This window comes from Chroicocephalus ridibundus, chromosome 1 (assembly GCF_963924245.1).
Source record: "Chroicocephalus ridibundus chromosome 1, bChrRid1.1, whole genome shotgun sequence".
Lineage (NCBI taxonomy): Eukaryota > Metazoa > Chordata > Aves > Charadriiformes > Laridae > Chroicocephalus > Chroicocephalus ridibundus.
This window is the reverse complement of record NC_086284.1, coordinates 153,381,273-153,396,585: the sequence shown is the minus strand read 5'-3', so window position 1 is coordinate 153,396,585 and position 15,313 is coordinate 153,381,273. Positions and strand designations below refer to the sequence as shown.

Below are 15,313 nucleotides of genomic sequence, written 5' to 3'. Positions count from 1 at the left end.
AAGTTGCTATTTACAACCAGCATTAGGCAGTCTCCCAATTATCCCAGCATTTCCTTAACTGCAAATTGAGATTTGTAGTGAGAGAAAGCCATTATATGGCTTGAGAGTTTTTAATAGAGGAAAGAGGACGCCCTACATCCTAACGTTTCTCTGCCATCCGTCAGGAATATTATTCTCCAGACACACTTTCACCCAGTCTTTTCTGCAGAAACATTAGGTGTCAGTGGAAGATGAAACCTGCTATTTGTATTCTCTTGCCTGTTTGGCAAGGAGCAGGATTGGTACCGTTTATGATATGCCAGAAACTAAGTGCAGCGAAGACTGGACAGCTGAATGTGTGCCAACAAACTTAACCACTAGATGTTTTTTGCAAGGATTTTTTTTTTTTCCCCAAGATTAGTATCTGAGTTCAAACTCCTTTCCTAAAAACTGTCAGAGAGATTAATGTAACTGTTGACAACATGGTGTGGTTCCTGTGAGGAGGTCTCTCTTGAGAGTAGAAAACATTGAGAGCCAGATTTAAGCAAAACAATAGGAGTACATTCAAGGGGAAGAACAGCTCTCTCTTCGTTTTGGTGTCCGATTTCATGAGCCTGAGAAATGGCAATACATTTGCATTTTTTCCCCTTTCTGTTTTTTTCCCCTCTCTCTCTTAAGCTTTTTTTTAATACTTACTGTGTTGAAAATTGTTTCTAACTCATCTCTCCCCAAGAATTAAAATGCCCAATTGCTGCAGCTCATTTCCAGTCTCATTGTTTAATAGAATTGCCATTCTGCCTTATTCTTGTTTTGCCCAATAGAAGAGGAAAGGAGATGGAGTGATGGCCTAAACCCAAACAGAATTAGGAATTTATTTTTTTTTTTAAATTAATACACATGGAATTTTTTTCAGTTCTATAGCTGTGGCAACAAATGTTTCAGCATATCCTTTAAAAAAATACCTCTAATCAATTTCAAGTAGGAATAAACTTCATTCACTTAATTCTAATTCAGTATTATTCCTTAATCTTGCTTACCAAGCTGCTCAAAGTGCCATCACCCTTAAAGTACTCTCTTTTTTCTATAGAAACAAGCCTGTTCTGCCTTTAATTAGCACTTTCTCTATTAAATTTACCTCTTTGGCTAAAAGGCACACACTCTTAAGATATATCAGAACAACCACTCTTACTGTGATGTGCAAATATTAGCAGGGATTGAGGCTTAGTCTGTAAATTGTGTGTTCATAACTGACAGAAGGTTGTAAAATACTGAAAGTCAGCTTTTAGTATTTAGTCCTTTCAGCTGGTGAATTTTGTTTGAGGTACACTCAGATCTGAATGCAGCTGGTGGGAAAAACTAACTACATTGGTATCGCTTAGTCTTTTACTGATGATGAAAGGAGGATTGTCTCCTTAACATTCTAGAAAATGTCTGTAGTCAGTTAAAATTCATCAACAAATTCAGTTTAGGACATTGTGGTGGTTTTGTTGCTGATGTTTGAATTCTACTTAATTCTTGATATCTTTGAGGGCATCTGATTTTCCAAAGCAGGTCGTGAAAAGCAAGGGTATAAAAGCTAAAGGAATTTAGTGTCCCAACAACAGTTATCCATGTCCTTCTAGCACACAGCTTTCTTCTCCATACCAGTCACCGCCCATGTACTTTTCTCTTCCTCCTTTTGAAGAACCATTGAGTATTCTTAAACTATACGTTTTTTGCATTGTAAGTGCATATGTCTTTACGTCCCAGTGCTATGGAACAATTATTGCTTTATGCTGAGATAACGTGTCTGGTTAAAAATGGCAAATGTAATATTTGCTATAAATGAAACTAAATTTCTCTAAATTTCTGAATTATATTTATCGATTTATTCAGGATATTTAAAAGAAGGGTAACCGAGACAGGTCCACAAGTATCTTATAACTCTAACTCATGGATAAAATAGCAGATAAAATTCAGTATGAGTATTTATTAATACATGTCAGGAGAAACAGTCTTAAATATATGTTCACAATGATGGGTTCTGATCTAGCTATATTACCATATGACAACAATCTTGGAATTAGAATAAACATTTTCATGTAAGTATCATTGGTTAGCAGAACTGTTAAAAAAAAAAAACCCAAAAGAAACCACTGTTGAGAAATATTAGGGGGCAAACCAGAAAATAGCACTATGCCACTATATACATCAGCAGTGCATTGACCTCTTGAATAATGTGCAATGATGTGGGCCATCCACCACAGAAAGGTTATGGCAAAAGTAGAAAAGAAAGAAAGTAGTAAATATAAGGACAAGCTTCAGTTCAAACAGATATTAAATAAATTTAAACACTTGAACATGGAAAAGACATGAGTGAAGACAGGAGATAGGGAGTATTTTTTCCAGCTTTGCAGGCTGAGAACAATAGATGATCATTTTGGAATATTTAGGGCTAAAGAAAAACAATAACTATTTTTCTGTTTCCTCTGAACTAGTTCAGGCTTTTATAGAAACAATTGGAATTTCATACAAAGAAGCGAGAACCTCTCAGAATGCAAAGAGTTTCTACTTTCCCATCCTTTTGGTTTTGATGCCAGTGAATTTAAATGGTAGTTTTTCTGAGTGCTGTGGTGCCATGTTGCCTGTTCAAATGATATTATCAATGTAACAGTGAAAATATAAGAAGCTTTTCTTTTCAAGTACTTCATTTCAGTATTTTTAAACTCATGATTTTCTGATGATGTTAGTGTCTAAAATTCCAATTTTTACCTTTTTCTTTTCAGTATTCTGCTATCAGTCATATCTAGTAGGTTTCATGTTCCATAAGCCCATATGAATTGAGTGCTGCCACACACCTAAGTCATTCCTTTCTTCCTGACCCTTCCTTGCTGAATTTTTTTTTTGTTTCTATTATTGTTTACAAGTCATAAGTTTATTTCCTGTCTTCAAATGTATCCTTACGTTTTCAGATACAGTGATAAAGCTGATCTGTGCATTTACTGGTAAAGGTATTGAGAAGAACGGAAACCTGTTTTTAATATTTAAAGCAAAGAATTTCCCTAAATATATGTTTGGTTAGTAGCTGAATCCAGGTTGTACCAAGACAGACCTTTTCCTTGAAATTAACTTCTCTTGATGCATCTGGCTTCCAGGGGCATTGCGGGTTGGTTGGGCTGTTCCCAGACAGTGTAAGACCCATTAATAATTTAATTCTGACATGTGAAATTTTTTTTATGATCTCTAGTTTGAAGTTGGGGAGATAGGAGAAGGTGGAAGTAATCATGTTTGGGGTTTTTTTTTTACATTAAGTAAAATCAATAGTGGTTGGTGTTAGCACCTCACTAGATTGTTAGTCCTGTCCAGAAACTGATGGCTGCTTTACAGGAAGCAATTCCTAGCACAAATACCATAGCTACTCTACTTTGATGAAAATCAAGAAAGGGGCATTAAAGACTAAAATGAATGTATGAGGCCGAGGTGACTGTAGGAATTCCCTTTGAAATTGAGAGAGCGAGAGAGATTCAGTGGAATCACCTGCTGGGTACATTGCCTCAGTGGTGGTGTATCACTAGCAATTTTTGTCCTATGTTCAGCTGTGAAAAAGAGGGAAGACAAGGGAAGTGAACTTTTATAGCTGGCTGTTTGTGCGTGCTGCTTCTGCTGCTCTTTTTTGCTGAATGATTGAAAATGAGCAAGGAAAGGTAGGTCTTACAACTACTGTGATATATTATTACGATGATGATGACAGGACTGACACTGGCAAGGAGAGTTCAGAGAAATAGGGCTGTATCAAGGGAATAACGTATGGGTTCGAGCTTTGTATTAATAGTGCAGTTAGTTATGCTGTAATCCCATATCAATTTAGGAGTCTTGAGTCATGGTATTGATTTATGTGTGAAGAAGAAAATGTTTTACAGTAGCATTTCACCAATTAGCCTCTCAAAAAGACAACCAAAGAACCCAAACAAACGAAAAACCCCATATCAGTTACAGATATCTGTTGCTTTTGCTCATTTCAGGACATTTTCACAGCTGTATTGTCAGCCTTGAGTCTCATTCCAATAGTCCGTGGAGTGACCCACTGTGGTTAGATAGAAGCATAGTCCCTCTAGGTTTTAAAAAATACAAATGTGGTAATTTGCAACAGCTGAAGCAAAATGTGAAAGCTGTTGGCACCCTGTGCGAGCTGCTAAATGGTAAACCTGGTTGTTGGTATTGGCAAGGTCCTTTAGTCTGTCTAGGTTGTTGCTAATGAGAAGTGCCTATACAATCCCGACACAGCTAAGGGATTGCTGTGTCGGGAGCGCCAAGCTTAGAGTAACAGGAAAGAAGTGTCAAAAGCGTGGCAGCTATCAGGAAGAGACGTTGCCAGTTTCTCATAGGAATAATCGGTTCTGCCTTTTCGTTTTAGGCCCGTGTGAGAGTGTCTCCAACTGCTTGTCCTTTTCTTCTCCTTCCTCTCTGTTCTCCTTCAAGAAATGTATAAATATATAGGTTGCAATGGAATTCCTCCTCACTAGCAGAGAAAGATATTTGAATTACAGAGCTTTATGGTGGACATAATTCAACTGGTATTGATTAGGATCCTTTCTTATTGTTACCACAAGCTCTGTGTATTTCATATTGCTCCTGATGTTGAACAAAACCGCTATATATTTTGGAAACACTTTTTGAAAGTAACAAATGTATACAATATATATGTAGCAATTTTCAGGCAATAATAGCAATATGCATACGTTTTGTTAAGGACTTTCTATGTGTTCAAGAAATAGACAATGTGAAAAATTAAGAATTTCTCTTCATTAAGTTTTCACTAAGATTTCTTTTCTCCCCTCTCACTTCCATTTCATTTAAATTAGATGCATTAATACATATATGCATACATATATACATATATATGTACCTTGGAATTATCTGTCATGGTCTGTCTTTAGAGTTGATATATTTCTTTTCGAATTTTCATGGGTTTGAGTGGGTTTTCTTCCATATAAATATATTTGAGGAACAAATGTGTGCATGTTTTGTCCTTAGGATAATATATGTGTCACATATGGAACATTAGTTACATCTTGAGATACCTCAAAATTATTTCTTTTAGTGATAACTAAATGCCATTAATGCCATTCTGTAGCATTGTCATTTCCTATGTATTTTTTGATGCTTCTTTGTGACTTACACGTTTAAGAACAGAAATGCGTTCACACAACTTCTGATGGATTAGTTCTGTATTTATTTTCTTACCATTTTTTTAGAGATACTTATCACTTCAGTCAGCTTGTATATAGGTAATCTTGACACAAATATGTCTCCTGTCATTAACTTGTTGTGATATTTTACAGACATACTACCTGGGTGGGATTTTTTATTTTCTTTCTTACTGATATAGGTAGCCACGAGGACTTCTTGCAGGGTAGAGCAGTTGCCTTCCTATTTTCATTCTTGTGAATTTTATTAACTTCTGTGGCTGAGCACAATTAATTATTTTCTTTCACGTGATTGTCCATATGTGTAACATTTAAAGTGTGCATCCTTCCCATGTACACAAGAGCATCTGGTTTTGTCAGCAGCATCATTTTTAGCCCTGCATCACTCTTGAGTGTCCTGCTCTCCCAGAATGATACCCAAGGGACAATGCTGTTCAAATACCACTTAAATTTCTACTTTTTATTTCAAAAGAGAAATTCACTGGCCATTTCTTATAAACTGTTGGCTTCTTTGGGTTTTTGCACTGTGCTAATTTTAATGCACTGCTTCAATTATATTTATCGTGTCTGGAAATATTTTTTATCATTTTTTTCTTTTTACTATAGTTAAACTTTTGTTCTTTCTTCAACTGATGATCTACAAGTACACGCATATTCTGAATCTACATGTCTTCTCTTTTTCCATTGTGGTACTGTTAGGAGAATGTACTCATCACCTTCTGCTCTCCATTGTGTTTGCAGTGTGTCATATGCAGCGCTGTGGCCAGCTTTGTCGCACTTCCCTCTCAACCCCTAGTGGAATGAAATTCTCCCACTGCAGTTTTTCTCCTTTTGTCTCCTGTAGTTATTTTTCTGCATTTATGTAACTTGCCAGGCTTGGATTCCAATCCTCGTGTCTTATTTGGCAGATACAATTTTCCAGATGTTGACACATGTTGTCCTAATGAGATAGTCATCGTGCATCTCAGGTCTGATCTCGCCAAAGATGAGGAAACATTGGTCGAGGAGCTCCTGCTTGGCACTTTCTCTCTCTTCAGCTCTCAGACTGTTCCTTTCTTTCAGGAACTCTGATAATTATATGCTGTTGCTGTACTTACCGGAAAGCCCTCTTCAGCTCACTCTGTGTGAAACAAGGACTTCATATAAACCTAGTACTTGGATATACCCAGCTTCTGCCTAGACAGATGGAGGTCTCCCCATCACAGATAACCCCTGATACTTCAGTTCTTTTACCAGTTGAAGGCATCAAGACAGCTGTATGCAACATTGATAATACTAGCATTAGTACTATTAGTAGTTATTCTATAAACTCCACTGTTTGTTCATGCCCAGCAATATATATAGTAGCAGCTGTTTACATGGTAGTTTGCCTCTCTGGTACTTTATTTTCAGATTCTTTAGTACTGAATCTATGTTTATTTGTGGTTCATGCTATGTCTTGGTACCAAGCTATACAATACCCTAAAGGTATTTCCTTCTTCAGGAATTTATAGTCGTCTTTTATTCCACTCTTCAAGACAGCATGCTGCTTTTTTTCTTTTTTTTTTTTTTTCTTATTGCCAGCTTCATCAGCAAATGGTAATGAATACAGAGAGAAAAACGAATCACCATGGACATCCCCTGCTTTGGATGAGTTGCACAGGGACCCCAAACATTCTTCTTGAGCTAGGTTCTCTGCTAACTACCTTTTGGTCGTGTACCATGGTATTCTGGCCTTCAGCATTTAATCAACGTGTATTGAAAACCCATTAAGTCAAGTTATTGTCTCATCAGTGTAAGAGGTATTTCTCTGTTTGAGTGACAGTTTTGCCTGCTTTTCTTCTTCAAAAACTTCTTCAAGTAGTTGATAAGCATGTGGAAGCAAATGAAGGAGATCTGCCATGCTTACCTGAGCTTTAAGACCCCATGATTGTTTGCTTCTGAAATCAAATGAAACTATAATAGCACCTTTTGGTACCCCACCACATTGTATATTCCTTTGAAGTTTCAATACCTTCTTAAAAAGATCTGCAGGTTTTTACAGGTATTTTTCAGAGAAAAACAGTGATTAATTAACAAATGGATTTATTTTCATCAGTTGTCCTCTTTTGAAGAGTAGCCTTCTGATTTTGGCATAGCATCTCTGCTTCTGGGTTCAGCAGTGCAGCAGTTCAACCAACACTGCAGAAACCCACTTTCCATAATTCAGTGAGTGTCTTTTGGCATCTTTTGATAGACTCTTGAGATGGCAAGCCAGAATTCCTCAGTTAATGGCCTGACTACAGTAGAACCAATTTTTCCTCTTCACATTTGGTACTGGTTATGGCTGAAGATGGGAAGCAAGGGAACTTTATGGAAGAAACTTAGTAAGATTCCAATTTTTGAAAGAAATGCATATTAATCAACCAGCATGCACTTAGAGTTGCAGTTAATAGGCCCTTGTGTTTTTAAGCTGGGAAAATTTCCAAACATTTGTAGATGGGCTGCCCACAAATGTTGGTGAAGAATTTGTTTTATCAGTAACTAAATTACAGTTTGTATACAGGAGGAAGCTTTAAGTAGTACTTGAGGCAGCTGACAGTCTTTGAGTTCCCAGGTTCCACTTGTCTAGTGGAAGGTTAGTTCACAAAGGAGGATTTTTCTTTCTAGGGAGAATTTTATTGAGTCTAGAATGGACTGAGATCATTATCATTATGTTCTTTATCTAGGTTATGGCTTCTTGAGGAAATGCACAATAAGAAAGAGCCATAGTTCACAGGAATAAGTGCTTGTAATGATTTAATGATTTCACTGTTTAAGAAATAATTGATTCCCAGTTCAAAACACTCAAAGAACTGTGTTTTTCCCTTCTGGTCTATGAAAGCACACAGGCAAAATGAGCTATTACATTAATTACAGGGTTACATGAAAATGGTCTTTTGCTACCTAGGTGATTGGCTAGACCTAGAAATATTTTTAACAGTTAAAAGAAGCATTTCATTGTCTTCTGAAACTATTAACTAATCTTTCCCAAGAGTTAACTAGAGAAATCCATCTTAATTCCAACTCAAAGAGTGAAATTAGGCCATAAAGACCTTTGTGAGTCTAGTTCAGGATATGGTTATGAAGAAGTTTGTCAGGGTACCTTAGATTTAATTTAACTTAAATGCCTTGGTGAAAACATATATCCAATTTCATTCCCTTTTCTAAAACTTCATGGCAGATTACACATCACATGAATGCAGGATAGATTAAATTAATACATCCTTTTAACATGCATCACTTGGACATCCTACCACTTCCTTCCTGAAGTGAAAGAACAAGCCCAGAAATGTGTGTCAGTCACACCTCCTTTTCCTTTCAGGCTTTCAGACAGACATGGATTGGAATGAGTTTTGCATACAAATCAGCTACAGGATCATAGTATGGGTAGCAAAAATTTTTATTGTGCCTGAACTCTTGGCACTCCCGCAGTGTCGAATGGGTTTTTCATTTTCTTTGTGCTGCCACCACTGAGCATAAAGGCAGAGCTATCTCCTCTCTCCCAGTTTAATTCTACCTCTGCTGTGGAATCTCATGCATATGGGAGTGAGGAGGAGAAGGGAGGGAGGGACACAGAGGTATTTGGACAGGTAATACATCTTGAAGAAGCCAATTACTGTACAGGTAAGTAATATTTTTTTCTTTCTGAATAGTCATCTGTATAAGCTTCATGGAAGGAGACTGCCATTGTTTATCATTCTGCAATTTTATCAAAATACAGGAAGATAAAGTTGCCCTCAGTGTCACGTTCTAATGTATGTATGAAGCAACTCGAGCTGTGCTCTAGCTCACTGCTTCAGAGGATCAGTCACTGCAGGAAAAAAGTTTTCACTGTAGTTACAATTAACAGAAGTTTTTCTCCAGAATTTAATGCTTATCACAATAGAGATGGAATACTTCATGTAAGTAAAAAGAGAAAAGCAGCAGCATAGGTTGAAGGTCAGCACGAGCCTGTCATGTTTCAGAGTTTAGAGACAAACCATTGGAAAAACATGCTGGTATGTTAAAAGGCAAATGTTGGTTTGCTTTTATTTACTTTTTCTCTATTATTATGTTGTGTTTGAAACAGCAGCTTGTATTTTGAAAATAATAATTCACATGCTAATCAATTAGTCATGAATCAAGGAACTATAAACAAAATAATTATTTTAAATTGTCTTGAGACTATTCTGCACTGGTGGAGATGATATCTGGGTAAGCAACAATCTGCTATTCCTGCCAGGCATCAGTGTGGTTTTGTAAGGTGTAAGTCAACACTGGATTTTTTTAACATGCAACCCTCTAGCATATATGTAAAAGTTTGTATATTATTTTAGGAAAAGTTAATTATATATGAATGCAGACTTTTGAATGTGTACCTGTGTGCCACAGGTAATGTGTCACTGTCTTGATCAGTTTTGTACCATCAATTGCTCTTCCTCCTGTCCCTCAAGAATTCGCCTGTCTGAATAGAGCACTATACAGTGTCAAGGTTAATACAGTGTCAAACTCATCTCTTAAATGTTTGCCTGGGATGAAGAGTGTACGTACCTTTTGTGTTAGAATGCATTCTTATTTTATTTTAAAGCACTTTCCATTTTACATGCAACTGTTCAAACACACCATTCCCACTTCTGTTGTTTGAAATGGGAGAGCAACACTTCCACACTTCCTTGGCTATCCATGAATAATATATCAAGAAGTACAGTTGATATTTATTGTGTAATGCAGATAGACAAGTGAATATTTTTGATGTCTGGCACGGTTAATATTCTGTGCTGAGTTTTTTGTAAACTTGCTATTCATCTTTTGCATAAGTCTTTGGTTCAGCAAATCATAACCATAAAGTAGTTTTGGAAGACAATCAGAAAGATTCAAAAAGTATGAAAGTATGTTCTGCAACTTGTATTTTTGGAATGAAGATCTCTCCGTTTGTTTCTTTAGAAATCAGCAATTATTTGCCCCGTGAATCCACTTTGGCAAGTAATCAGCAGCAGAAAGCTCCTCTGCCTGCAAAGCCTAAAAAATACTGTTGCCTGTGCTGGTGGTTGAACACTAGCCTTTCTCTACACAAGGGCAGTGGTGCCAGAGGTCTTGCACTGGTCTGATACAAAGCTTTGCATCTCTGCTGGAACACTCTCATTGAAAGTGGCAGTTTTGAGACTGCCAGAAATGGTGTTCATACAAGAAGTATCCTTGGTGATGTATCCCACATCCTAGAAGGCAGGAATTAAAGGAGTAAGTCAGGTTCATTCTTTAAACTCCAGTGACTAATTTTTGCATTACAAAGGTTGCAAGGTCAATTTTTTTCCAAGTCACTCATCTTTTTCCTTACTCTTTATACGGTGTGAAACACTTTCAGAGAAACAGTGGAAAAATTCAGTCCTAAATACAAAAGGACAGAAGACAAAAGGGTGAATCTGACAAAAAGCAAAATGCAAAAAAAAAAAAGGAAAGGTTTCTGATTCTTCCACTGCTGCTAAGATGGCTAAAAAGCCCATGCAGTAACTTAAATGTGCATTAATATCTCATCTGAACCCTATGATCTAAACCAATCTGCAAGACAAGAAATGCAGAAATCTTCCATCAAGCTGCTCATTTCTGATGGATCTGTTAAGCAGCCATGGTCCAAGACATTCATATACCTGTCAGGACAACCTGCTTTGCAGTCTTTTGTCCAAGCTGCTACAGCAGAAGCAGCAGACATTTATTTTCCTAGCAATATTAAAGTAAGGAGGGTCTCCTTTACAAATAACAATACCATTAATTTTGTATACCATTTTTCTAAGTTATACTGCTTGTATAAACCAATGAAACAGTATATTTCTGAAGAGCAATACGGTTTTCGTCAATATATGTCTTTGAATATATGTGGGACATCTGAACTTGCAACTGTGAAGATGCTCTTAATGGAAGAATAAATTTTAAGGGAGTCTTGATACTTGGGTGTCTGAGATTCAGACAGCCCAGTTGAACTATTCATAATTTCTAGAGAGTTTTTGATGAGAAACTTCCTTAAAGACTTAATCTGAACAATGGAAAACTCTGTTGCTTAACGTTTGCTTTTCTCCCTTTTAACCTGGAAATGGCAAATTCCAAACTGCAGTGCTATGTTTCCCTTCTTACCACGCCTGCTGGTGAATGTGTGAGCAAATGGGCAATGCTGAACGCCAGCTACCTTCCCACCAATTCTGGCTTCTCTGCTTCTTTGGAACTGCTTACTAATCTTTATTTACCAACAACCCGTGCTTATCTATGCTGTATAATCTGACAGGACTGTGGTACGTCCAACACAGAGGGCAAGCACTCTTGCTTTGACGTCCTGCTTTGCTAGCTTTCTCCTTCTCTTTACTGTAATCTTCTTCCTACTCCTGCATCACTTCATCTTTCTTTCTTTCGTGTGAAGATAATTTGCCTGCAGTTGCACCTTGGGAGGGAGAAACGCATTTTGTTTGGCGTAAAACTTGGTTGATTAAAAGGCTTTAGTTCCAAACAAGTCATCTTCACCTAGTCTCCCGTCATTTTCCAGGACAATCTACGTAAAAAGGATGATCGGATTGAAGAATTGGAAGAGGCACTCAGAGAAAGTGTTCAGATAACTGCAGAGCGGGAAATGGTGCTAGCACAAGAGGAGTCAGCCAGGATCAATGCTGAGAAACAGGTCTGCAATCTTATAAAGTCACTGGTGGTCCTCTTAGGAAAGTAACCAGACAGTAAAGTACTATTTTCCCTGCTTTACTGTGAAACACAGCTGGTTTTGTTTGATGGTCCTGTATCTCTGTTCCAACATTAGGTAACAGAACTTGTAAAGTCTGCAAAGCCTTCATGATAAGTTGTATTTAATAGGTAAGATTTTCTTGAAATTAAAAAGAAATATAAGGTATCCTGAACTTTAAAATGTTATTTTAAGTAGTAACTCCTCTGATCTGTCTCGCCTGTCAAAGCTATCGTCCTATGTGTAAGCATATTCAGGTTCACTGTGTTGTTGTTCATTGAATGTATCTAAAGACAATGATTTTTATTAGCGTAGTTGTGTTTATGGACCAAAGTCTTGTTACGCTTGCGAAACAACTGGATAAAAGGATAAATCCCTTGACTTGAGCCAAGCATACACAAAGACAATGCACACTTGTGTGTTGGAGCCACAAGTGTAAACTTTTATGCATTAGTTGATTCTGTGCCACCGATGAGATACTCAGAAGAATCATGTATGTGCCTAATTTTAACTCACGTAAGTAATCATCAAGAAAACATATACCATACGTAATGAACAAAATTCCATGAGATTTTGATAAAGCCTTTGAAGCAGAAGCTGCAGCTGACGTTCTTACTGTGCTTTTTGTGAGCCTCTTCAGTGTTTTTCACTGTTCTCTAGTTGGCTGTAATTAGCAAACAAGAGCATTTGGTCAGTTGCATTGCAACAGCATGATCTCTTTCTCTTTGTTATTTAAATAAAAAAGGTTCTGACTAACTGCACTTTAAACATTTTAAGAGGGTTTTTCCAACGCGTGTTCCTATATCGCATACTTTAACTAAGAAGATATTTATGTCTTAGTGATAATCCAAGTTTTCAGGAAGAAAGCAACTGTTTCTCTTTAGGCTAGAGTCAAGCTCAGCTGTTTGCTGATAGATGTATTGAGGATAAATCTGTTTGCTGTACCTTGAGATCCTAGGCAATGTTAGGGGTTTCACTTTCAAGCATGCCTTCTTTCCAAACTTCTTGTAGCCTTTAAAAAAACCTGCATGGAATAGAAACGTTAACTAGGTAGTGAATACCACATCAAAGATCAGATCCCCTTGAAAGGAAAATATGTATCTCACAAAGGAGCAGGTTCTATGCTGAGACACAAAAGTAAACAAAATAGTATGTGATTTGAAGCCGAGTATGTCATGATGTTTTAATTTCATTGTTACTAAACAAAGTGAGCGTTTTTATATTCTTTGAGTATCTAGAAGCCCGTAGAGCTTACCCTTTTGTGATGTCTTTGCTTGAAATGCAGAACAAGATGCATAAGGCTTAGTGAATTTTTTGAGGCAAGGTTTTGAAGAAGGTAGAGTGTGTTAATTTTGTAGGTTTTAGAGGTACCTGAAGTCAGGGAAGTGAGCACAAAGATGAATGTTTACAAATTGTACGCATAATGTAGGCTTGTATTAGAGGATGATCACAAGTCATCTCAGCATTGAAGGGTGGGTGGAGTACAGTTTGCAGAGGATGAGTAGCTTACATTTCATTCACTAGCAGAGAGGCATGCTGGTAGCATTAACACAATTAAAGCTACAGACAAGGAGATGACTGCACAAATGGGCACAACCTGCACAGGAAGTGTTTTGCGTAGATCCAAACACAGAAGAAATCCTGCCAGAGAACTTGGTTGATTGATGCAGTCAGAAAAGTCTTAAATTAGAGATATTCCATAAAAGAAATTCTGCAAGTTTTTCAAAATAACCTTTTAAAGGAGGTTTGAGTCGAAGATACTACTAAGATTAACAAAAATATGAAAGGTCTGTCCTGGATGAAAAGAAATGAAGTAGTGAGGAAGATTTCAGTCACAGGATGAAAAGGAGGATACCTTTTTAGCCTGTTGAGCATGAGCTCTTCATAGATGTCTGTCCACCATGAGCTGTTAGCAGCAGGTTTATTCTGGAGAGGAGAAGAAATAAGTCTGGGTTGGTAAAATAGGGAACTGTTGTCATAGAAGTGAAGTTTTATCTAGATATGAGGTGTCCTGAAACAAGAACGTGGAAAGAGAATAGTGCTTTGGGAATACGCGCAAATTTCACACCACAGAATCACAGAATCACATTTGGCAATAAGGAGGCTTTTCATAAGAATTCACCAGCAAAGCCTGATGAGAGGCACACGGTGAGATCAGATGGTCAGAGCTTGGTGAAAAGGGAAATAGCTGATGAATAGAGAATTGGAATTGGGTATACAATCTGAAAGGCAAGGCAGGGAAATGTTCAGCCTGAGGGTCAATAAGCCATAAGGATCAGTGAGAGAGATTGAAAGGAGAGGAAGGAAGGCCAAGATGAGTAAGATTTGTGGGAAAAGATCGGTGGAATATGGTAGGCAACAGCATCGTAAAAAAGAAATTCATTTGGATGTAATGGTGTGTACAGAAGTGGGGAGAAGAAAGAAGGATGGATTGAAAGCAGTGGGTTCGGGAGAGGCAAAAGTCAACGTCTGTACAGTCACTGAATGACAGCAGTGTCTTATTCCAACAGAAGAACTAAACTGCCGGCTCTGACCAATTATAGTTTTTAAAATATGACCAACAAGACAGCATGAAGGAAAAGCAACTGGAGTGTTTTGTTCTAGTCAGCACTGGGAGAGCTGCTGTGCCCCATTTTGTCCAACAGGATTTTGTTTTCGTATCAATTAAATACGGTGAAGTAACAGAGTGATGGCAAGTAGCTGTTTATCTAAGATGAGAAGGAGACTTCTCTTCAAATGGTTTTCAGTTTGTATTCCTTAAATTACTTTAAAGGAATGCCTTCTTTGTTTTACTATGTTCTGCGGAGGTTCTTTGTAGAATTGTGAAAGACATCCTTAGATAGCTTTAGAGTTTTAAAATGCAAGGCTCTATTTTCTATATGATATTAATGGCAAATCCTTTGATTTTTACAAACAGTAATAGATTAGGGTCATTCTTAGACCAAGTAGGAGTGTTATGTGTGATTTTTAAAATATTAATGTTGTCCAAACTGACTAAAATTTGCATTTAATTGCATGCTTTTTCTTTCCTCTCTTCTGTTTATCTTGTTTTCTACCATTCTACCACTTCACTGCCTGTGTGAAGCTATTTAATGAATCAGTGCATGAAGTCAACCATTTTGGCTTTAAGTGGTTCAAGGTACGAGGACATTTCATTTGTGTGTACCCCTGTCCCAGTACTTAATATTGTTTTTGTAGCCCTGTGTTGTGCAATCTTACCCTCCATCATCTTGTGATGTATGGTTTCCTGCTATTTTACAGGCTTCAGATTTGAATTACAGTGTCCATGAAACTATTTGGCATTTCATGGTTCTCAAATAATAGTTTCAGATTAAAATCTTGCTCTCCTTAATCCAGTGTTTGAAAACATCCTGGCAGTATGTATTCACTGTGGCAGTGGGTTAACTGTGTTAATACACAATCTATATATGGCAAGATGTCTCCAGATGACAAA

The 15,313-nt window shown here is 37.3% G+C and overlaps 1 protein-coding gene across 10 annotated transcripts in view; it reads left to right on the top strand.

The window, feature by feature from the left end:
• Positions 1-15,313, top strand: part of ERC1 (ELKS/RAB6-interacting/CAST family member 1) — a 305,118-nt gene that overhangs the window by 173,092 nt on the left and 116,713 nt on the right. For 7 of the 10 annotated variants that reach the window (XM_063318622.1, XM_063318614.1, XM_063318604.1 and 4 more), the window contains one exon: positions 11,674-11,805. The exons of the other annotated variants lie outside the window; for them this stretch is intronic. In XM_063318622.1, the coding sequence (XP_063174692.1) occupies positions 11,674-11,805 (132 nt within the window). The remainder of the gene's footprint in view (positions 1-11,673; positions 11,806-15,313) is intronic. 10 annotated transcript variants of the gene reach the window in all.